The sequence below is a fragment of the Natator depressus genome, chromosome 3 (genome assembly GCF_965152275.1).
Source record: "Natator depressus isolate rNatDep1 chromosome 3, rNatDep2.hap1, whole genome shotgun sequence".
NCBI lineage: Eukaryota > Metazoa > Chordata > Testudines > Cheloniidae > Natator > Natator depressus.
Window position 1 is genome coordinate 128,809,647 of NC_134236.1, and position 25,305 is coordinate 128,834,951.

Here is a 25,305-nt window from a genome sequence, read left to right on the forward strand (position 1 = left end):
TATTTCCTGTTTTGTATACTGAAGTTGACTCAGTAACAGGAACCTTAGAACACTTAACAACATACACAGAGTCATCTTACACTTTTAAATCTAATACAGAGAAAAGAATTTGCTCTAGGAAAGCTATGAAATCAGGATTTTCCCTTTTCACAATATGTTTGAGACTACAATGCAGTCTATTGTTAGAAATACAGATGATAACTAGCAATGGAACTGAATAAAATTCTGCAGCTGATGACATAGCTCTTTAAGGTATATATTACAGCTGATGTTTCTTTTTTAACAAAAGCTCTGCAAACTTAACTTATTTTCAAATTAAATAAAGTGTCCAAATACTAATATAACTTGGGATTAAAAATGGGTACTTATGTGCATAACCATTCAACATGTATAAAAGTTGATATGATACCCCGTGTCCACATTTGCAAATTGGGCCCTTTCTCTGTAAGAAAGATTCCTTAGCTAAGAGATGAGTTATATATACTTTTCAGCCAAACTTTTAGAATTATTTAGTGCTTGAAAGTTAGTCTTTGCTTTGTACTCTGTTGACACTCAAACTTGAGCTCTGAAGGTATGTCTACACTGTAATAAGACACCTGCGGCTTGCCCATGCCAGCTGACTAGCACTCACTGTCAGGTGCTGTTTAATTGCAGTGTAGACCTTTGGGCTTTCGCTGCAGCCCGAGCTCTGGGACTTTCCTACTTTGCACAGTCCAAGAGCCTGGACTCCAACCCAAGCCCGAATGTCTACACGGCAATTAAACAGCCCCTTAGCCTGAGTCAGCTGGCATGAGCCAGCTGTGGTGCAGCATAGACAGATCCTATGGGAACACCAGAAGAGGGAATTTCCACATTAGCTAGGGAAGTACACCCTTCTTCCAGCCAACACGAACTTCTCAGCTGGCATAGTGGTACGCAACAAGGTGCAGTATCCATGGTGGCCAGGCCTCAAATGAGGAAGGCATCACAGATTAAGCCAAAAACTTGAACTGACCTAGAATAGAAAAGTAAGCGAGTGCAGCACAGATGTATTGTGCTTCTGCTCACCCATTTCCACTGCACAGGAGAACCACTGCATTCTGAACTAACTGAAGATTTGAGCCATCATAAAAGATTGTGCTGCTTCTAAACTATGCAGAGGTGACAAAGACCTGGTTCATATTAATAAGGAAACATAATCTCTTAGCTAACCCCAGATGAATAAAAGCACTAGAAACCATCACTGCTATCTGGGAAGCCAAAGAGTTAGGGGTAGAAAAGTAAACCAAGCATGTGATCCTTCCTTTGCAAGAAACACATTTACTGTACCAATATATGGAATGGAGCCATCACAATCCCCATCAATCCCCCTCAGTTCTTCCTCCTATCAACCAGTACCACCATCCTTTCCACAGTAATCCTCAACAATCTCATTTTTATCCAGATCTCTGTGTAATATCCACTGAAAGAGCCACAAAACCTGCATTTCATAGACTGCATGTATAGTCCGGGTATCATGGGCATACTGATAACACTGCAACCCAAAATGCCTCAGATTCTCCACAGCAGCCTCCCATACACGTTATACTGGAAGAGTGATAGAATGGAACTCTGAGGGACTCCAGATGTGAGGACTTTAGGACAACGAACAATTACACAGTATCACCTCCAGACTTTTCTGAGAGAGGAATTTTGCCCCTAAGGAAAAATCCCACCTAACCCTGCCAAATCCTGCATGAAAATCAACATTACATCATGGTCAACAGTATTAAAGGCTTCTGATAGCGCTAATAAAATTCATATAGACATTTGACTTCTGTCAGTCACCAGAAATATGTCAATCAAGGATATTAATGCCATCTCTGTACCATAAATTATGTCCAAACCCAAACTGAAAGGGATCCAAGAAACCAGAGGGATCTAGAGGAAGCTGGAGTTGTCCCAATGCAACCTTCTTTAAAAAAATGTTACCCTGAACTGAAAAGGTTCAAGACAGGACTGTAACTGGTAAGGTCAAAAAGTTAGGAAATACAAATTTAAGGTTCTTACAACTGGGCAGCTTCTTGGTGTTGAAAAGAGGGTAGTGGGAGAATCATAGAATCATAGAATATCAGGGTTGGAAGGGACCCCAGAAGGTCATCTAGTCCAACCCCCTGCTCGAAGCAGGACCAATTCCCAGTTAAATCATCCCAGCCAGGGCTTTGTCAAGCCTGACCTTAAAAACCTCTAAGGAAGGAGATTCTACCACCTCCCTAGGTAACGCATTCCAGTGTTTCACCACCCTCTTAGTGAAAAAGTTTTTCCTAATATCCAATCTAAACCTCCCCCATTGCAACTTGAGACCATTACTCCTCGTTCTGTCATCTGCTACCATTGAGAACAGTCTAGAGCCATCCTCTTTGGAACCCCCTTTCAGGTAGTTGAAAGCAGCTATCAAATCCCCCCTCATTCTTCTCTTCTGCAGACTAAACAATCACAGCTCCCTCAGCCTCTCTTCATAAGTCATGTGCTCTAGACCCCTAATCATTTTTGTTGCCCTTCGCTGGACTCTCTCCAATTTATCCACATCCTTCTTGTAGTGTGGGGCCCAAAACTGGACACAGTACTCCAGATGAGGCCTCACCATTGTCGAATAGAGGGGAACGATCACATCCCTCGATCTGCTCGCTATGCCCCTACTTATACATCCCAAAATGCCATTGGCCTTCTTGGCAACAAGGGCACACTGTTGACTCATATCCAGCTTCTCGTCCACTGTCACCCCTAGGTCCTTTTCCGCAGAACTGCTGCCTAGCTATTCGGTCCCTAGTCTGTAGCGGTGCATTGGATTCTTCCATCCTAAGTGCAGGACCCTGCACTTATCCTTATTGAACCTCATCAGATTTCTTTTGGCCCAATCCTCCAATTTGTCTAGGTCCTTCTGTATCCTATCCCTCCCCTCCAGCGTATCTACCACTCCTCCCAGTTTAGTATCATCTGCAAATTTGCTGAGAGTGCAATCCACACCATCCTCCAGATCATTTATGAAGATATTGAACAAAACCGGCCCCAGGACCGACCCCTGGGGCACTCCACTTGACACCGGCTGCCAACTAGACATGGAGCCATTGATCACTACCCGTTGAGCCCGACAATCTAGCCAGCTTTCTACCCACCTTATAGTGCATTCATCTAGCCCATACTTCCTTAACTTGCTGACAAGAATATTGTGGGAGACCGTGTCAAAAGCTTTGCTAAAGTCAAGAAACAATACATCCACTGCTTTCCCTTCATCCACAGAACCAGTAATCTCATCATAAAAGGCGATTAGATTAGTCAGGCATGACCTTCCCTTGGTGAATCCATGCTGACTGTTCCTGATCACTTTCCTCTCATGTAAGTGCTTCAGGATTGATTCTTTGAGGACCTGCTCCATGATTTTTCCAGGGACTGAGGTGAGGCTGACTGGCCTGTAGTTCCCAGGATCCTCCTTCTTCCCTTTTTTAAAGATTGGCACTACATTAGCCTTTTTCCAGTCATCCGGGACTTCCCCCGTTCGCCACGAGTTTTCAAAGATAATGGCCAAGGGCTCTGCAATCACAGCCGCCAATTCCTTCAGCACTCTCGGATGTAACTCGTCCGGCCCCATGGACTTCTGCACGTCCAGCTTTTCTAAATAGTCCCTAACCACCTCTATCTCCACAGAGGGCTGGCCATCTCTTCCCCATTCTGTGATGCCCAGCGCAGCAGTCTGGGAGCTGACCTTGTTAGTGAAAACAGAGGCAAAAAAAGCATTGAGTACATTAGCTTTTTCCACATCCTCTGTCACTAGGTTGCCTTCCTCATTCAGTAAGGGGCCCACACTTTCCTTGGCTTTCTTCTTGTTGCCAACATACCTGAAGAAACCCTTCTTGTTACTCTTGACATCTCTTGCTAGCTGCAGCTCCAGGTGCGATTTGGCCCTCCTGATATCTTTCCTACATGCCCGAGCAATATTTTTATACTCTTCCCTGGTCATATGTCCAACCTTCCACTTCTTGTAAGCTTCTTTTTTATGTTTAAGATCCGCTAGGATTTCACCATTAAGCCAAGCTGGTCGCTTGCCATGTTTACTATTCTTTCGACTCATCGGGAGCACACATAGAGTGGTGCAGTGTTGACATATGGGATCACCAGAAGAATGGAAGGGGGAAGAATGGAGGGCCATAGTATGGGAGAAATGGGGGGCAGAGCTCTGGGCAGGCAGGTGGAGGAAAAGTGGAGCAGCCAACAGGTTTAGGATTGGGCGATGGGAGAGTGGGAGACAGGGTGAAGATTAAGGATACGGGTAGAGCTGGTTGCAAATTTTCCAGTTGAACTTTTTTCTGATTTTAGTGGAAATCATGCTTTTCTGACTATCGCCAAATCAATAAAGTTCTTCCCAGTGACAGCTGGAACATTCCTTGAAATTTTGGAATTGATCAGATGTAGTCTTCAAAAGTTATCATGTTACAGACAGAGAAATAGAGAAATGCCATCAAGTTGAGAGTTTGGCCTCACTTTATTTGGCCAATTAATTTGTATTATGATTGTGTTTAGACACTCCGACTGAGACTGGGCTCTCACTGTGCTTAGTGCCATGGTAATATTTAGTAGGAGACAGACTCTACGTCTCAGAATTTACAATCTAAACAGATAAGACAGCCAAGGGGTGAGAAAGAGAAAGTATCATTATCCCAGTGTTACAGATGGGAACTAAAGCACAAAGAAATTAACTAACTTGCCAACACCACACAGGAAGTCTATGGCAGAAGCAGGAAATTAACCAAGATCTTTTAAGTCTCAATGCAGTGCTGTAACCACAAGATCATCCTTTCTCTGCAATTATTTTGTTAGACATGGAAAAATTAAAAAAATCAGGATGGTATGTCTTTGATGAACACAGGCCTTTGTTTCTTGTTCCAAAGATTTTAGTGGTAAGAATCCAATCTACAGTGTGATATTCACAACTGTTCTGACACTTCCATCCATTCATGTCCTGTCATCATGAAGTAGCTGAGGTGGTGATTAAAATGATTACCTCAGATATCAAAATTCCAAATTACTAAAGAAACATTTCAATCTTAAGTGAAAGAGATGGCTATTAAAAACAGCTGTTTGTATTCACCAGTGTCACCTAAATGGTAGCAACTCCTCAAGTGTATAAGAGGCAACATGCCTAGGCATTTATCCAATAAAAATAAATAAATTTTTAGCCCTTATGTTAACAGGAAATATTTCAGATGCATTCCCCTGCCCCCCCACCCCAAAATGATTCCACATACAGTAAACCAACTTTAAGCAAATTTTTTGGATTTATGACAATTTGAGAGGCACATTTTTAGCAGGTACGGTGCTCTGGTATTGCTGGAATAACTTCAGTCAACCAAACATCAAAGAAGAGGGACACTGTCAGTCTATTTATGGTTAGAAAGTTAAATTGCAAAAAGCAAGTTAAAATCCTTTACATGCTGAGTGTAATGGAAGAATATTAAGGTACTTGAAATACAAATCTTAAACACAGAAGCAGGCAAGATGTTGACTAGCAACTAACAGAAATAGTACCAACCATTAGCCAGAAACCATTCTGAGCTCTAAGAAAAAAAACACTTGGGATGGAACAATGTGCATATTAGAATTTTTCTTCCAGACTGAGGATAGTAATATGCATTAAGGCAGTGGTTCTCAAAGCCGGTCCGCCGCTTGTTCAGGGAAAGCCCATGGCGCGTCGGACCGGTTTGTTTACCTGCCACGTCCACAGGTTCGGCCAATTGCGGCTCCCACTGGCCGTGGTTCGCCGCTCCAGGCCAATGGGGGCTGCTGGAAGTGGAGTGGGCCGAGGGATGTTCTGGCCGCCCTTCCCACAGCTCCCATTGGCCTGGAGCGGCGAACCGCGGCCAGTGGGAGCTGCGATCGGCTCAATCTGCAGACGTGGCAGGTAAACAAACTGGTCCGGCACGCCAGGGGCTTTCCCTGAACAAGTGGTGGACCGGCTTTGAGAACCACTGCATTAAGCAACATCCCTTTCATTCTAGAAAGAAAACAAAAATAGCAAAGCACTTTGGGACTGATCCAGCTCCACTCGAGTCAACAGCAGTCCTTCTACTGACCTTGAATGGGAGTTAGATCAGGCCACTTGTAACCAGAAAGGAGAAGGAAGACAGAATTGGAGAGCATCTACCTCTAAATCGTCAATTACTATACAAAATGGGACTTTTATTGAACAATATATAAACAGAAAACTGTCTCTCAAAGGCCCTACAAACTGGAAAAATGGAGTGCCAACATTCACAGATTATTATTATAAATGTCAAATCCAATAAAATCAGTTAATAAAACTGGAGGTGGAAGGAGGAAATACAAGAAAAAGTAATTTAAAAACTATTCAAAATGAAAGAGTTCTTTAGAGTATGTATTCTTAGAACCAAAATACAGCTACCACATGGTTAAGTAGATGATGAAATTAGCAGTCAGTCAGTATTATATTGTTTCACAAAGACGCACTGATAATATAAGTAACAAGTATCTAGAAAGTTACACACTTTGGTGAAAGAACATACAAAAATAAAACTGCTTTTGAATTCTATTACGTAAGACAAGGATAGCAAACATCACCCAATACCACTAATGAATTTATGTTACCAGTTTAAAGGTAATCCAGCTGGGAAACCTTTAAGACAGCACCTGATTTATAGCTGGGCAAATGGATTATAACCATATAAATGTCTGTTGGCACATCACTAAAATGTACAGGTTGTAAGAACTAAAGTTCTATAAAACAGCAACGCCAGTAGTCATGTAGACTTGAACATGTCAGCTTTCAAGAAACTGTAGGTTTTATGTTATGCCAAAGCCAGAATTTAATGTCTGAAACAAATTTGACTAAAGTTATGACTCTTAGAGCCAGGCTTGCATTAGGTGGTGGGAAGAAGTGTGTTATAGGCATGGTAGCTGGAGGCATTATGCCCATAGAGACCAAAAACAGGGATAATGGCTCCAGCATCCCTTGCACTCCCATTAGCACAGCCCTCCAACCACAAGCTGATGGGCCAGGGGTTGGGATCATAAATATGTTTATACCAGCAGTCTGCACAAATTCCCTCGGGAATGCTGCATGCGGATAGTGATGCTAGAGCAGGGTGTGTGGGCAGCTGTATTATGGCTGCTTCCTGTTCATGATCACTGGAGTGGGAAGAACAGGCTCCACACACTCTCCAATTTTGCACCTCAACTCTGGAGCACCCAAGATTTGATTCTCTGCTTGGAACAAGTTTAAAAATACATTACCATAGGCAATCCTTTATCACAGTGAAATATACAATGAAAATGCGAAAAGCGGCAAGAACTTTTTATACAATATGTACATAATTATAATGACAGGTTTCAGAGTAGCAGCCATGTTAGTCTGTATCCGCAAAAAGAAAAGGAGTACTTGTGGCACCTTAGAGACTAACAAATTTATCTGAGCATAAGCTTTCATGAACTACAGCTCACTTCATCGGATGCATTATAATGGTCATTGAGGTTGAAACCATTCATGCTAAAAAACAGCTCCAATCCTTCAATGCAGTCAGTGTAAACCACTGCAATCAGGCAAAGTCCCATTGGAGTCTGAAACTCCATGTGGGCACAGGGCTGTATGCTAGCAAGCTGCATTTCAGGCCTGAGGCCAAATTGTGCCCCTTAAACTCTATAGATCAAAGAGACCTGGAAAAACCGAATCTAAACATAATTAAAGACCTAAATCTTTATTTCTACATTCCCCACTTTATTTCTGCAATCTTGGAATTTACTCAAAGGTATTCAAAGTAAAAAACCCTGAAGGAAATAATTTCTTGAATAATTAAACCAGTCAGCTAACTAAAACCTCATTAAATACAGTATAGAAAAATGAAGCCAGGACATATATGCATTCAAAAATGTGTGCTTATAAATTGTTGTTTCCCATACACTTCAGATTTGTTTTCTTCTTTTAGATTGTGATCTCTTTGGGCACCAAATGTTTCTGCAAATGTTTTTATAAAGAGTTCTGCAAAATGGAGCCCTGATACTGGTTGGAGCTTTTGTTTCATATCCTTGTTTGCTATTTAGAGACTTGCAATGATCCATTTGGTTGGTCTGAAAGAAATTATTATTACATCCATTTATTTATTTACAAAAATCAACATAGATAATTGACAGCCATAAGTAAAAAGGCTACTGTAAAATAGCATTTCTGGTTTAGCGTGCTCTGTAATCACTGGACATGAATCTGACTAAATTCAGGACCAGGATGCTACAGGTATCTGGTTACTGGAACTTATATTTTTCACGCTATGGAAACTTTCCTGTTAGAACTGATCCTGCCCTCGCTATCAACTGCTGTCTGACACCGGAGAGCATATATTCTGACAGGACATGGTCAATTAGCAGAGCCCCTCATCCCATGGGCTGGACCTCCTGCATATACAGCTTCCATGACACTGCCCTGGAATCCTCATCATTAACTAGTAATAGCTCTGCCAAGTGAGTCAAAAGGAAACAGAACTCTTGCTCAAACCAAACAGGAGCTGTGGTGAGTTGTTCTTAGCAAAAAACAGGTCTAACATACTTCATAAGAAGGGGGAAAGGAGGATAGCATCTGCAACTCTTTGTTTACAATAACATGGTTCAGTGATCTGTTTCTGCACCCTGTGGAAATATGGTTTCAATTTTACTTTTAATCAATGTTGCCAACACATTTTCTTCCTTGTCAAACATTTCTCTTAATGTGAATACAAAGACAGTTTAAGATTAATGTCTCTGAATTATATTGCATTAGTGGCTCGTTTGGTTTCAAATTCAGTTCACATTTGTTTAAAGAAGAAGTGCAAGTACTGTGCTTGATAAATGGAATCACAGATGGCTTTAAGATACATCATCATTTCTGACTTGTTGGGCAGAGAAAAGTTACATAAACTTCTTTCCAGAATCCAGTGCTTGAAGATAAGGTCTTTGCCCATGTTGCTGTATTTCTGACACTCTTGCACAAATTTCCTCAGCTTCTGCAGATGATCAAGTATAGAATATGGACTGTAAGAGTATCTGGCTTTAGATATTCTGAAAAGCTGTTTCAGTTACAGTTCGATACAGCTTTCAGGATGCTATTAGCTTTGACAACATGTCTGGAATGTCAAGTGCTTTGATTTGTTTTTAAATTTAAAAAGAACAGTACAAGTTATAAAGTGTATTAACCGTCAACATTTTAAAGAAGTCCTCCTAAAAGGATAAAAACTAAAATATTATCCTACTAGACTGGATAGTTTCAGATCCTTTGGTAAAAATCAAGTAGTGGAGTTCTAAACTTTCTAAATCTTCAAGGAAAGTTGGTTCAACAAAAAATGATGAATGATATCTAAACCCACATAATGCAATAATATTAATATCCAAAATTCCAGTGTTGGGACTGATTTGAGTCAAACATATAAGTATAAATTTACGGGCAATGAACAAAGAGCACTACAGAGCTGGAGTGTTTTCGCAGATTTCGCAGATTAACCTCGAATTTATTTTCAGAGTCTCCAGCAGACAGATATCAACAAGTTTCTGTAATGTCCCAAATGTCATATATAGTATTTATATCCCACTATCCAATGATCTATGTTGTTCACAATGTGAGTTGCAGTAAACAGTGGATTATAATAAGGTTAAGGACTAAGGTGCACATCAAACATTTGCTGTAACACCTAAAGTATGATGAATGCTTTTTTTTTTTAAAGTCTGATGTATTGATTCAGGTTTTCTAATATCAAATTATACTTGGGAAAGCATGCTATAACACTGTATTCATGGCTCCTGACATGTTCAAGACCTCTTAGCAATTGGCCTATGAGTAAAGCAGAACTATAGGAGTAGGAGTGCCAGCTGAAAGACAGCAAGCTAAACACTTACAGGTCAATGATTCTCTGTCCAGAGCCAGATGCAAATTAGAGCCACCCAGGGGCTGCACTGAAATGTGTTAGCTGGCAGAGTCCCACAAAGACCATATGCCAGCTGTGGTAGCTGGAATGAATAATGCATAATGCTCTATCCACTTTTACTCACCACCCACAACAAATCCCCCCGGCACCATATGGTTAAGAGAGAGGCATAGAGGCTAACTCAGCTGACTCCAGACCTACAGGGGACTCTCCCATATCAGCAGTATCCCAACAGGACTTGGAGCAGAACAGGGTTTACAATCTGGTCATATGTATTTTTATACTACCTATCATGGACCTTAGTTATCAGTCTCAACTATAAATCATGAGCATACAGTTTAAACTTCAAACCAACAATTTAAATTATATTTCATCTTAAAGGGAAAAAACCCCTCTCTTCTGAACATGACATTTTTTCAAAGAACACTTTGAAAAGCAGATTACCAGCATTCAGACAACAGAAATATCAACAGAACCTTAATTACTACAGCCCTTCCAAGCAAAACACTTGTCTGCAGATGGTATTAGGAGCCAGGGTTTCAACAACAGTCTGCTATTGCAGTTACTTTTGCTTCTGAATTTGAGATCAATGTTTGAACATCCTACTCATATAGCCTTAAAGAGTTAACTGTAAAGAATATAGATGAAAGTAAAATAGATTCCCTACCAAAATGCTTTGAGGAGATTTATGTTCAATAGAAATCTGATCCCACATCGTGCAGAGTCCCCAAAGTATATATCACCAGCCAGAAAGTAACTACCCTCTAGTGAATCAGTAAAGAAATGGAGCAAGAGCTGCTATCAAGCGTAAGAGTACAGTCAAAATTATGCAAAGAAGTGCACAACCTACCAAATTTACATTATTTGAATACTTCTACAAATTATAATCTGCTTTTATTTGAGAGTGTCTACTACATCTAAAGCAAATGCACATTTACCAGAATTAATTACAGGTGGCAGTAGGGTCTGATGGTACTAGCCAATGAGAAAAGAGAAACCATCTTTAAACAAGAACACCCTCAATTGAACTTTTACCATTGGGATTCATTTCCAATGGGATCTAAGTACAGCTAAATGCCTTCCCATTTTTCATCTAGGTCACTGATTCATCTCCAACCCATAAATAAAAGTCATCACCACCTGAAGGCAGTTTGGCAATCTATGCAAAATGAATTTGTAGTTTCTACACAGTTCCTATTGTTCAGATATGCACATCACAGGAATTGCCATAACTGGTACCATGTGCCATCCACTGTTAGTGGTGGTGAGAACTCTGAGTCATGCATTGCATAAAACGTAATAAATTAGCTTTTAAAAACTGTTCTGAATTCTGAGAGTCTGTTGCATTTTCCAGGAGAAATGATGGAATGTGAATTATTTAAAAGAAAATTATTTTCTCTGCCATGCAAGAAAATGCACTGTATGTATGCATTGCATACATCTTTATGGTGTCAAGATGCTCTTTCAGGTATTTGGAATCCAAAACATATCTACTATTTTTAAAGGTAAGTAAAAAGTTTATCTCAAAGGCTAAAAGTGCTTGAACTAATACACCACACACACACACACACACACACACACACACACTACATTCAACCAAATGAAAATGCAGCCAACAGGCACACAGCACATTACATAACAGTAAAAAGAAGACGACATTTTGGCCAACAGCATGAGGGGAAGCCCAGAGTCTTATGAATGTGAAGTAGGATCCCTGGTATTCAAAGAGAGCACACAAGATCTCAGTTTTTCTGCTCTTATCTAAGGCCCTAGAAGAATGCATGAAAGGACACTTTGTGAGTATATTAGAAGTAGCTCTATAGTTTACAACAAAAGTCATAAAATATTATTACGCACACTTTTATCTTCTGATCCACAGGCTATGAATTGCCCACAGGGAGTGACAGCTATTCCACATGGGTGGCAGCGGTTAATATGTCCTTCAAATCGACGTTCACACCTTTAGGGGAATTAAAATAAACTGAATTAACGTTGGCTAAAAAGTATATTTTTAAACTAGCTGCAGAGTTGATAGTTACAATCATTTATTTTTGTGAAGTTTTGCTAAATTCAGATCAACATCTGCCTAGTTACCAATACAGTACTAGAAATTAAATCTTCAATATCATTTTTGCAGGCGGATAGGAGTAACTGATGTTAAAGAAATACAATAATCTAAAATAAATTTGAAACACTGGAAGTTAGAAGGTAAAATTATAAAGAATGTTTACCAACTCAAATTTTTCAGTTTGAGATTTAAATTTTCTGGGATAGAGACAAACACTCCTGGGATCACCCAATCAGCAAATATTCCAGCCACAGTTTTGTAGACCAACTTGACTCTCAAACCCAGTGCTTAAATTCTCCACTAATGTTAATACACATAAACGGTCCAACTTCATTTGACTCAAACAGGTCAGGACTGGCCTAACAGATGTTTTCTCATTGAGTACTTCCTAGCAGCAAACTTCTAGAACAGTGCAGAGTGGAAGCTTTGATCTTCTTTCTGCTTGTTCTGCCTAAACTTGCGCAGTAAAAGAAATCAGAGCACAGAACAGAGCATTCGCTTTGCGTAATTCCTGAGCAAACTGAACCTTTGGCCCCCTCCAAAAGAAGAAAACAAGAAAGAAGAGCACTATCACCATTCTCCCCTGGCTCTCAGTGTGGAAAGGAAAGGGGGTGTTGAAAAAAAGAACTAAAATGTAAAACTTCAGATGCATGCAATCGCCTCCGAATTAACTATGTGCTTATTAGCTAAAAATTAATTATTTGCATTCATGTAATGACCTGAAAGCTCCCATTAGAATCAGGATCCAAATGTGCAAATACAAAGGAAGACATAAGCCATGCCATGAGGAGTTTACAATCTAGCTTAAGACATGACACATGTGGTCTCATAAATGAGCTCCAAAACTCCAACTCTACCTTTATCTTTTATGTGAGTTCTGGACACTTAGTGCCTATTTTTGTACTGCTAGTTCACAACACGCAGTGTATAGTTCTCTACAACTACTGTATGTCAAAACAGCACAGTCAATGGATTGCACATTCCTACCTTAACTATTAATTTGTGAATTGCTTTTAAACTGGAAATGTCTAAATTCAGCTTGAATGATGTTTTTGCAATATTACTGCACTATATTATAAACATTTTCAATTATATGGACTTTCCAGATATATTTGTACAGAATAAAATGGTACATCTTTATAAAATCTATTATGTGCCAAGATTAAGTCTGTGGTCTTCACAGCAAGCTGTAGCCTCTAGAATCATCAAAACAATGTACAGGCATTAAAACATTCTTCTACAGAAACCTTCTGCATGCAGAGTAGCAATTTAGTTTATGCACAATAAGAAGAATCCTTTTTCTCATTGGGATTTTGGATATACATCGTGGCATATGTATCACATATAGGTGTGAACATATATATAATTACACAGACACTTAAAATCTATAAGACAAAGCAAAAATGAGTGATGCTGAAAGATCTATTGTTGAGTTAATTATTACTGCATTTCCTGTACACTATTCATACTGATGAAGACTTACAGTATGCTTCCCCATTCACATGCTATTTTTGCACTGAAGCAGTTAGTGGAAAAATTTAGAGAGAAAAGGAAAATTCTTCACATGGTGTTCATTGATTTGGAAAAGATCTGACTGAGTTCCACGGAAGTCATATGGCGGTATCTGAGGGAGAAAGTGGTACCAAAACTTTATGTGCAGCTTGTTCAAGCCTTGTATGTAGGTGCAATGTCAACAGTCAGAACTTCTAGTGGTGAAACAGATGAATTATCAGTAAAGATGGGCATGCATCAGAGATCAGCAATGAGCCTTTCTTCTTTATCCTTGTCCTGGATACCCTGACAAGGAACATACAGAAAGAGCACCTTGGTGCATGCTGTTTGCAGATGATATTCTATGCAGTGAGCAGAAAGACAGTCTAGAAGAGGATCTTGATAAATGGAGAGGTGTGTTGGAGAGACATCGGGCCAAAATAAGGAGAGGAAAAACAGCATATGGTATGGCATTTCAATAATGTGAACACTGAAAAATTACCCTTGAAACTAGAAGGGCAGACAAATACTGAAAATGCAAAGTTTCAAGTATCTGGGTTCCAGAAACTGGGAAAATGGAGGATGAAATTAGAGCTAGGATAATAAACACTGGGCTCAAATGGAGAGAGGGTAAGTGGTGTAATATGTGTCAGGAAGATCGCTGGCGATCCCTCAGATTTTGAGGATGATTGTTTTCCATAAAATTATAGCCAGTTATCACCGGTGGATCCAGGGGTGGCTAATGAGACCTATTCAGGATCCACAGATCTTTTCACAGTTGGGGCAGACATTTCCTGGGTGGACCTGGATTGTTGAGTCAGGCTGCAGTGCATTCTTTTCTCCTTTCCCATTTCTCCTTTTCCTATTATCTTCCTTGGATCTCGACATACTGGAATCCTTGCCACAAGGTCCTTTTCCATTTTGGTCGGTTGAGGGCATGGGTTTCCCATGAGTTTTATATCAGTATAAATGTTCTTCATGTTGGCTTTGAGGATGTCTTTAAAACACTTTTTTTGCCCACAAGAAAATACCAGTAGGATTAAAAGGGAAAAATCTACAAAATGGTGGTCCATCCAGTTTTAATGTATTATACTGAGTGTTGGGCAATAAAGAAGAAACTTGAGTAAATGATCTGTTCCACAGAAATGCAATTGTTGAGATGGATGAGTGGTGTAAGCAAGAAAAACCACGTCAGGAATACATATGTCAGAGACATGTTCAAAGTAACACCCATAAACAAAAAAATGAGGGCGATCCATGTGTTTTGTGTACTACTAGCTTTACGGACATAAAACCAAAAATTTGTAAAGTGCATAACCGTTCAATGCCCCTACACTTTATCCCAGACTTCTTCCATGATAAATCAGAACATTCTAAACTCAGCCATTTTTTAATTATCTATGTGAATAACACCTACTGGAGTAGGTAGAAAGGAGAGAGTAAACAATTTTCTTCCTTGCGGGAACTAAAAAATGGCCACAAAAAAAAAGTCAGTTTTTCCAGAAAATTCCACTTGTGAATAGAGCAAGGACAGAAAGTGTCATCTGAACAGAACATTTTAGAAAGTTATATGCTCGTGAAAAGCTGAGGATATAACAATCTTTTTTGCAACTTCAGTACAGCAGTCACTGCCAGTGAGCATTATAGTTCATATTTACAGACAGGTACTTTAAATATGGGCCACAAAGGACCTGCTTTAATTTTTTTAATTTAGCCATCTGAACTCAGTGAATATAATAACCCTGCCAAACTAAACAAGAAGCAAGAACATAAATAAATTATTCCCTTCCCCCCAGGACACATGCATTTAATTGATTACCCAGCTTTTACTTTTAACTACTTTACCATTCACCAGCTTTGCTTATATTAATATTTTAAGAAGGAAAAGGCAAAAGGAAAAGGCAGGTAAGTGATCTGTGAAAAGTTCTCAACTCATTTATTATTCTTCTAGAATAGTAGTTAGACCAGCTGATTACAAAAACATAGGAACATAATAGTTTCCAACCACAGAAGTCTCCAGTTTTATTACTTTTTGACATTGGTGGGGGCAATAAGGCGCCATATTTTGGCAAGAACTTACATGCCCTTCTATGGGCTTAACAGATTTTTTACAAACAAAAAAAGTGAAAATAACTAAGGAATACTTGATGTTATCTTCAATTAAAAAAAACACAAACTAATAGGCAAACCATAAAACATTACATTTAATAAAAAACAAACAAGAAACCCAAGAATATCACTTAAAACTAATGCATTTCCCCTCTCTTTCAAATCAGCTCTCTAAAATCCTTTTCTTTTAGAAATATTTCATACCTTACCCTCCTCAACAGAGATCTCCCCAAATCTTCCCTTTCCTGAACAGCTGTCCCTCCTTTTTTTTTCTTGTTGTTTGGTTTGGGAGTTTTTCGGTGGGGGGACAGCGGGAGATCTTTTCTTGTGCTAGATTGTATTTTGGAGGAGGGGACATCTGGTTTTAGAAATCACCAAATACATTTCTGGTTGTATATACATGATTTATAATAATAATTTAGTTACATAAAAGTCCATTCCTATTTTAAACACCAGATCATATGGTGGATCTGTTATAACAGATAGGCTGGCATGATGTTTTGGGAACACTATCATTGCCATAGCACAATATACTATTTTTGAAATAAGTGATATCCGAGGTAAGTATGTGGCAATAGTTGACAAATGTTGACTGTTCAATGGCTTCTACTTTAGTGAGCTTTTCCTGGGCAACCAAGGGCTCAAATGTAACTTTTATTTTGTGTAAACAGTTAATATTCTTAAACAAACAATCTGAGATTATCCTTTAAAAGAAAAAAAAACCCTCAAGATTGCAAGCCTGAGTCCGCACTCCATTATACCAGTTTTATGCTGGAATCGTAGAAAAACACTGATATGATGAAAAGAAACATCAGGTCCTGCATATTTATTATAAAGAAAAAAAAATTACTTTTGAGTTTACTGTAGCTACCGCTGGTTAGCCATTTTCTTCATATAATAGTTAGCATGTGCCTTATCTGTTCAGAGCATAGTACAGATATTAACTAGTTATACCTCACTTGTTTAAGAAAGTATGAAGATTCTGAATAAGGATAATATCTGACTTTTTAGTTCTAATGTAAGTAATCCGGCCTTACCTCAGTGTTCTCAAATCCCACAGTTTGATGCCATCACCAGTGGCTGTGGTCATGAAAAGATTGTAAGCTTCAAGCGGCTGAGTGCTAAAAGCTGATCCCTGTAACATTAGAGACTTCTTTCAGATGGCAGCACTTCCGGTGTTTACAGATTTCATGCATTCAGTTAAAATCTACACAGACATTACCTATGTTGAGCTGAAATATAAAACTGGGGCTTTGCAACACCGGCAGGGTTCAATTTGTATGGACTTCACATGAGTTTGCCACACTCCAGACCCTTCAGGTTCTTCAGAACATGAACCTTCAAGACCACCTCTCTCAAACCCTCTTCCTGTAATGTACTCCTCGCTAACTTTAGAACTTTTTGCAGGAGGAAGTATCTGTTGTAAGCAAATCCATACTACAGTCCTTCCACGGTCTTCAGACAAAGAGACAGGTTGCAGCCTGACCAACAGCCCTTAATAAGGCAACAAGAACAGGGAAACAGCTACTCCCATTGGCAGGAACTGATACACTGAGCAAAGGAACTTTTAATAAAGTAGCTAAGGAAACTCTTGAGGTTCCTTAGCAACAGCTCATGCTAGAAATTATGGAACACCCCACTGAGTGTGTAGTCGTTAGAGAACCCCTTTTGGCTCTCTAACTACCTTGCTAAGAATTATGGAATACATGATCAGCATACCAGCTGCTGGCAGTGAGAACAGGAATGCTTTTGCATCTCACACTGCCTTATGGAGAGGTTCAGACCATATTTTCCATTTTCCACAAAAACTTTATACATAGTAGGGGTCAGCAAACCATAAAGCTCCCTCCTCCCTGCCCCCTTCCACAAGGCATTATCATGCTGCCAAGCCCTTGGGTTGAATGCTTTACATTCTGTCTCAGAGAAACACTGTAGATGGGTCAATTATACAAAGATGACATATGTTAGGAGATAATAATGTTCTCCACCGAAGTATAATCCACGCAAGAGTGTAACAGCCATAGAATGACAAAATATGTTTTTATATAAATGCAAAACAAGCAAAGAATATCTTAGCAACTTTCAAGTTAGTTATGCTGTTTGTTTGGAGTTATAAACAGAACTTACATCAACATGCAAACAAAGAAATAGAAGAAAAAATAAAATGCAGAGATTAACCACCTCTACAGAGTTAAACCCTATAATACAGGGATAGGCCAATACCAAACAATGGACCAAATTCAGCCTTGGCATAAATTGGCGTAATTTCCATTGCCTTCAATAGAAGTTATACTCGTTCACACCAGGGCTGAATTTGGCTTCATGTCTTTAAATAATTAAATCCAGTCTAACTCCTCTCATTTGTAAACATCCATATTGACAAACCTTGGTCTTTTTTTGCTAGCTACAAATCTTGTTACCAGGGAACTAAAAATAAACAGCGCAATCTCCCCCACTCCCTTCAAGGTCTTGAATTAGCTGCATACAATAGAAATCTCAAGGTCATTTCCCGCAATCAGTGCTCAGCTGCCAAGAATCTTCTGTTCTTCACAAGAGCTGGCGTACAACTGGGAAATACTCCAGTATTTAGTCAATGGATACTGAGCACTGCCATAAAAGTGACCTCCAGATAGAGTAATGATAACAACTCTAGAAATACAAAATTAATTTTTCAAATGGCAAGGTTAAATGAGGCATCCAGCATTCACTTAATAGACTTGTAATTGCCTCCCCACCATCTCTTTCTTGTACAATTCTCCTTAAATTGAGGATCCCCATCTCCTGCTTCATAGGATGCTCCAATATGCACTATGCTGCTGATTTCACAGATATCACAAAAGTCAACTGGAGTATGGAGCCAACAATTGTCTTGGGTATTGTAACATTATTTCATCTCTCCAAACTGCAATATGGCCAAAGTACATCAGCACTTCTCAACTGATAACTGGAAACAGGAAAATCTAATTCCACCCTGTCCCACAACCCTATCCTCAAATCTTCACTAACTTCTTGTCCATTTCTGTACTCATTGCAAAATCTCCCTGGTAGCCTCCAAGGGCCTTTTCAGCATCATGTCCCTTGTGCTTCAGTCTCATCTCTTCCTATTCTCTAGACTATTCACTGAACTCATTGAATTCCACTAGTTTTAATTCCATCCTCTTTCCATTTCTGAACCTGGCTAGCTGATTTTAGGTCCAAGTTCTCCTCCCTGTCCATAATTCAGGGCAGACAGGAGACCTGATTTTTTCCATTGCCTTGCATCTTATGTAGTCATTTGGTAGTGTATTACACCCAATTCACACTTACTTTACACAGGTGTAAATTATTTCAGAATGTGCGAGATAGTGGAAAAATCAGAAAAGCCCTTTTCAAACCCTCTCTCTTCTCTATGGCTTGTTAACACCATGTCCCTTTAAATCTAACTCCTAGATTTTTTTTTTTAAGGAAACACTAAATCCAGGTGTCTGTGTCTAATCAAAGAATGCTAGCTTACCTACCCGTAACTGCAGTTCTCTATCAGAATATATTGCTTCCATGAATGAACACTCTTAGATCTGCACAGATGAGTGCACAAGTCCAACAAGGAAGATCAATGGAGGTAATTTCATGAAGAAGCAGCAGTCACATTTTGCAAGTAAGGGAAATTTATAACCTGAACTAGAATTAACTATCCTTTTTCCATATAATTTTTTTAATAAGAAGGGTTTTTTAAAACCACAATAGAATTTTATTGTGTGTTATAATATAACAAATGAAAATCCTAGCTGAATATGTCTAAAAAAGGATGCAGAATTAAACTGCACTGTAGATCATGTCATACCCAGAGCATTGGGAGGGCAGCATATTATGATTTCTAATTGAGACATGCCTAATATGTATTGCTTACTGCACTTAGCGAGTGGTTAAAAATGACCTACTTTCACATTCACTGGCAATATTACATTTGCGCATATTTCTGTGAACTGCGTTTTTCATGTGTTTGTTCCACTCAGTATAACTGACAGTACAGTCCCCATGAGGCTATAGGGCCCATTGACTTCAGAGGGACTACTCACATACTTAAAGTTACACCTGTGCGTAAGAACTTTGTTGAATCGGGGCCAAAGTGCTGAATATTGCACAGCACATGTTAAATGTTGCACATAACAGCATGTCAAAAACTGATGTGTAAGACAGGGAGCACAGGGGAATTATCTGACTGTGTATTATTGAAAGTACTTTTATGTGGTTACAAGGTTAGTCCCACCTAGTAACTAGGAGTAAGGCCAAAAATGGGAATGCATAGATAAGTGCTTTATTTCGCGTGCTGAGAAATGCATTTGAAATAATGTCTCCTCATTCATGCTTACTTTCCACATGCATACCATGCCTTGCTAATCCTCTGCTCATGAGTGTAAGGGAGCAGAAGAGGCTTGAACGTTACTTCTAGGTGTAGAGGACTAAAGCCATGCCCTGATCCATTACCCACTAACTTCAATCAGTACTGAAGCAGGTCACTGGTGCTTAATTTAGAAGGTTGCTAACCAACAGAGGAGTGAAGTTCTGGAATAAACTTCTAATAGAAGCAATGGTGACAAATAACCTAACTAGTTTTAAGACAGAGTTTGAAAAATTTATGAATGGGATTATATGATGGGGTTGCCTGCAGTAGCAAGGAACTGGATTTGATGACCAAGGAGGTCCCTTCCAGTTTTATGTTCTATACTCCTAACTGTACTTGAGCTCATATCTAGCCTTCACTTGTGCTTGCTATTCATCTTGCAAGTTCTCGTGCAACATCCAAAGTCTAAATACTTTCACATTCTCTGTACAACAATAATTTTTAAAAAATGAAAGAATGGAATATGTGTTAAAAAAACAAGATATAAGTAAAAAGAAAAGGAGTACTAGTGGCACCTTAGAGACTAACCAGTTTATTTGAGCATAAGCTTTTGTGAGCTATGGCATCCAATGAAGTGAGCTGTAGCTCACGAAAGCTTATGCTCAAATAAATTGGTTAGTCTCTAAGGTGCCACTAGTACTCCTTTTCTTTTTGCGAATACAGACTAACACGGCTGCTACTCTGAAAGATATAAGTAAACTCTAAAGACTACAGGCCATCCATCCTTACACATTTCTGACGTTTATTTTCAGTTCTAAAACTTCTGTTCATCATTTATTGCTCCAGTAAACAGCCACAATGCACAATATGATATACATGCAGAATATTTTTGATGAATACTATTCAAATCATGCTTATATCTTCATTTCTGGCATTCTACAAAGTGCTGTACAAGTCCATTTTACCTTGTACAATGATTTTATTCAACCAGGCAAGCAAACCAGTTTAAGATTATTTAACAAATCTTTAAAATAGTGACTTCCCAGTCAATTCTATTATTTTAGCTACATTCTTCTTGTTATACTTGAATACTCATTCCAGAGAATGTATTCCATGTTATTCAACATAACCACTGTGTCTATACATTCTGATTTGCACAGATTGTAGACTCCCCAGTTATATTTATGGCTTTGTAGCGGGGTGGTTACCCGCTCCTGCCCTGGGGGGCTTAAAAGCCAGCCCTGGGAGAGAGCCAGGGCTGAGGGCAAGAAAAGCTAGGCTGATTGGGGAAATGGCTGCAGCTGGGCCATGTCCCAATCAGGCTGCAGCTGGGCCTATAAAGGGGCTGGCTAGGCTGAAGCTTAGCCAATCTCTCTCTGTGTTCAGAGGAGGAAGGGCCTGGCTGCAGGGACCCGAGGGAATACCTAGATTGGAGCAGGGCTGAGGAGGAAAGGCCAGGGGAGCTCTGGCCTGGAAACCCCCAGGCTGTGAGGCCTAGATTAGGGCCTATTAGGTACTGAGGTTGCAACGGGGCAGCCCATGGGTAGACAGAGGCAGCAGGTCCAAACCCCTTTGCCTGTGATGAGTGGCTGATACACTGCAGTCTTCCCCGGGGAGCAGGGCTAAGTGATGACTGGCAGTAGCCAAGACTGAGGTGAGATGGGGCTTCCCTGGGGAGGGGAGACCCTCAGGGATTGTTGGAGTTTACTGCCAGGGGGCAGAACCCCAGTGGGAGAAGGCACTGGGTCCTGGGAGGGACTGGGGCCGGCGGTAAGGTGGATCGGCAGAGGGCGCTCCAGGGGCTGATGAGCTAATTCCAAGGACAACCAGCAGGAGGTGCCGTCGGATGAGCCTGGCTCTATTTCAGGCTTCTTAAAAGAATTAAGACATAATGAATTTGCTCAACCTTTTGAGACTAACTTTTCAAGTGCAAGTTAAATGATTTTGAAATACTACAAGAAAAGAGTAGGCAAGAAAGGTAGCACATGACAGTATGTGTTACCAGTTTGGGGCATCATTCATTCTTTCTATCCTGACAGCCAAATTGCCCTAATAATCTCCCTCCTCCACAACTGTAATCTTCTCTACACAGGTCTTTTTAGATGCTAAACTCACTCCACTCCAGTCTATTTATACTGCTGTTGCTAAATAAAGTTTGGCCCCAAGTAAGGCACGGATCTAAATGATCCCTATTTTGTTGACTAAATTTCATGCCATTCAATGCACATGGACACTGTCCAACCCTTCACTTGGAACAAGTACTTCAAGAATAATAATAGTAATAGAATACCCACTTTGTGACACGGTACCTGCCCCACACTGGGCTCTAAGCAGTTAATACAGCCCTAGGGAGGCTGCACAGGAGGCAGCCAATCAGAGAAGGGCTGAAGGGAGCAGCCAGTAAGGGCCAAGCAGGCCCATATGAAAAGGGAGCAGCAAGGCAGTTCTCTGCTAGGAGCTGAGAGAACTGCCAGCATCCTGGACAGAGCAGTGCTGCTAGCAGGGACCGGGGGAGCGAGACAGCTCCTGGCTTGCTGCTGGGGTTTGCAGGCTGAGGCCCTGAGGCAAGGGTGAAGAGGATGCTGGGGTCACGAGGAAGTGGCCAGACAATTTGTTGCAGTAGCCACTAAGGGAAGTGGCTGAACAGCCAACTGCAGTTCCCCCGAAAGGGGGGAGCACAGGGTGTGGCATGGCCTGAAGGTTGTGTTGGTGAAGAGGAAGCCACAATCCTTGGAGAGATGTGGGTCCTAGAGCAGGAGTGATGGTGGCGAGGCAAAGGGCGCACTAACACGTAGAGCTAATTTCCAAGATAGCCAGCAGGAGGTGCCAGAGTGGTGAGTGAACCCCATTACACAGTTTTTATACAGCACTTTTCATCAGTAAATCTCAAAGAGCTTTACAAAGGAAGTCTGTATCATTATCCCAATTTTAGAGATGGAGAAACAAACACATGGAGAGGTGAAGTGACTTGCCCAAGGTCACCCAGCAGGCCAGTGACAGAGCCAGAAATAGAACCCAAATGTCCTGAACCCCAGTGCAGTGCTCTATCCAATAAGCCACACTATTTTCCTGATGACTATGGAATAGAGTTATTCGAATCTGCAGTGTTGCCCTTAGGAGGAGGCAAAACCAGGAGGTTTCAAACTGCTACTGCTGCTTTTTCTTGCTTGCAGGCAAGGAGCTTCGGAGAACAGCTGATGGGTGTAGCCTATTGCTCTCTGCACGTCGGTCCTCATTTCCTGTAAGCTCATAATAAAGAGGACTCCCCTCAATAGTCAGTATTACCAGACATACCCAACAACCTTCTGAAAGAGACAAAAGGTTGATTTGCTTACTCAGCAATTTTCAGGCAGAAAGGAGCACGAGTAGTCAGTTTACTTAAACAACAACCTGCAACTCACTTCACTGAAGAGGGCCACTATTTCTGAGCTAGATACAATTTAATTTAGTCAGCTAGAACCTGAGGGCTCTGTATATCAAGCTCTGAATAGCTGCTCATCTACACTGGATCAGAACCATAAAAGTAATGTGATGCGTCTACATAAAAATAAATAATCAAACATGCCCATGGTAGTAGGCACGCTACCAAAAAAACTTCTTTAGTGATTTTCTGGTCCCTACTATTTGCCTGAGTGCAGGATTGCTCTCTTATAAGAATTTTCCCTAATATATACACATAGATAACTAAATGGTTGACTTCATGACTTTTTCCACTGAGTGGTTTAGTTTTAAGTATTAATGTATTTTATGTAACTGAAAAAGTTGATTTAGAAGCATAAGTTACAATTTTCCATAAAACAAGCTCAGTTTTCTTTGCTATACCACAGTCTGCCTTTGTGCCCCTAATTTTTCTCCCAAATGAATGCTTGTCCACAGCTTTAAAGTGTTCTCTGCTGAAGTAACCTGAAGTCACTCAGCTGACAGGGCAAAAAGAGAAGCCAGAAAAAGTCTAAGCATGTATGTGTTACAAATAATACTGAAGGAGTTTAGCACAGTTAAGGGTTTTACCAGACCACATCTCCAGATAATCACAAAAAGTTATGTGAAAGTAGCACCGAGGAACTATTTTAAACCCACAGAAGCAAGGACATTCAGAAATGAGGATGAAAAGCCATCCTTAATCTACCCCAATGCGCTAGACATTGCAGCATATATAGTATATAAGCTCACCCATCATTTAACTCAACCTTCCAATAATAGGGAGGATTATGCATGAGTTTTCTTTAATCCACTTACTTCTGTGGATTTAAATAAGATGTCATGACACTGATAAAAAAAATAAACCATAATTTGTTGATTCTCAGTATAACTGAGTTTACTTCAGAGTCCAGTTTTCATACATCTAGGGACTGTTGACATAAGAAGTCAGTTTCTCTATCAAGTCTGACTACAAAATATTTTTTTGTAGATTCAGCTGTAAGATTCAGATTCTCCTTAAGACTTTGGCTGCTGTCTTCAAGCATGAGCACCGTGATCAAAAGCACTGTAAATGGATTTTCAATAATTTCCTAAAATAAGTAATTTAGGGTCAGAATCATTCCCTTCTGACAAATCTCCCTTCACAGCAAAAGATACCCTAAAAGTTCCATATATTTCTAAAAAATCATCCAGTAAAGGGTGTGGGCAGAATTGGCTGCCCATGGAGTGAGCAATGAGTGTTACCTTACAGGACCACAACTGACCTAAACTCCATGAAGAGATCCTGCAAATCTGAGGGCTGGAAAAAGGTCTGAAAAACATTTACAGGGAGGGATGGGTCCCTCTACATTAACCTATGGTACAGCTCTTTGCCTCGAATACCCTTTCCATGGGGGCTTGCCAGCAAAGAATATGAATCCATGAGATGGATTTTTTTTCCTGCTGATGCTTCCCTGCAAGTTTGTCAGGTTATGATGATCCAATGTATCTTAGTCATGCCACACCTAAGCATCACACCGACTCATTGAAACCCTCCTAAAATTGTAGGCCCCAAATGTTGCGTTAATGTGGAAGAATCTCACTGATTCAGTGCTTCTGTGATAATTTATCAATACTATATGGACCTGGTGATTGGGATGTTTAAGTCAAGTCAATAGAGAGCTGCCTGGGAAAACCGAATGGCTCAAGATAAGCCATCACTCAGCACACATTTGAAATTTACTAAGGGACAATGCTAAGGGACAATCCATTGGCTCTAAAGACCCTGCTTGAATTCCTGCTGCGCCTACAGGACTAGTTTTGACCAGAAGGGTCAAAGCCTGGGAATACAGAAGAAATATAGCAAGGTTAAAAAGGACACTCTCTCTCTCAAGAAAGGTAACAGTAGGCTGAGACAAAGGACCTTGATGGGAGTGTCTGAAGAAGCTAGGCCTGTCTAGGTCAAGACCAGGGGATGTTGGGACTTTAGGTTCGACAGAGATCCA

The 25,305-nt window shown here is 40.2% G+C and overlaps 1 protein-coding gene across 1 annotated transcript in view; it reads right to left on the reverse strand.

The window, feature by feature from the left end:
* WDR27 (WD repeat domain 27) overlaps positions 1–25,305 on the reverse strand; it is a 176,613-nt gene that overhangs the window by 69,720 nt on the left and 81,588 nt on the right. The window contains exons 22-23 of the mRNA XM_074948788.1: positions 16,620–16,717; positions 11,772–11,874 (exon numbers count right to left, since the gene is read on the reverse strand). Of these exons, the coding sequence (XP_074804889.1) occupies positions 11,772–11,874; positions 16,620–16,717 (201 nt within the window). The remainder of the gene's footprint in view (positions 1–11,771; positions 11,875–16,619; positions 16,718–25,305) is intronic.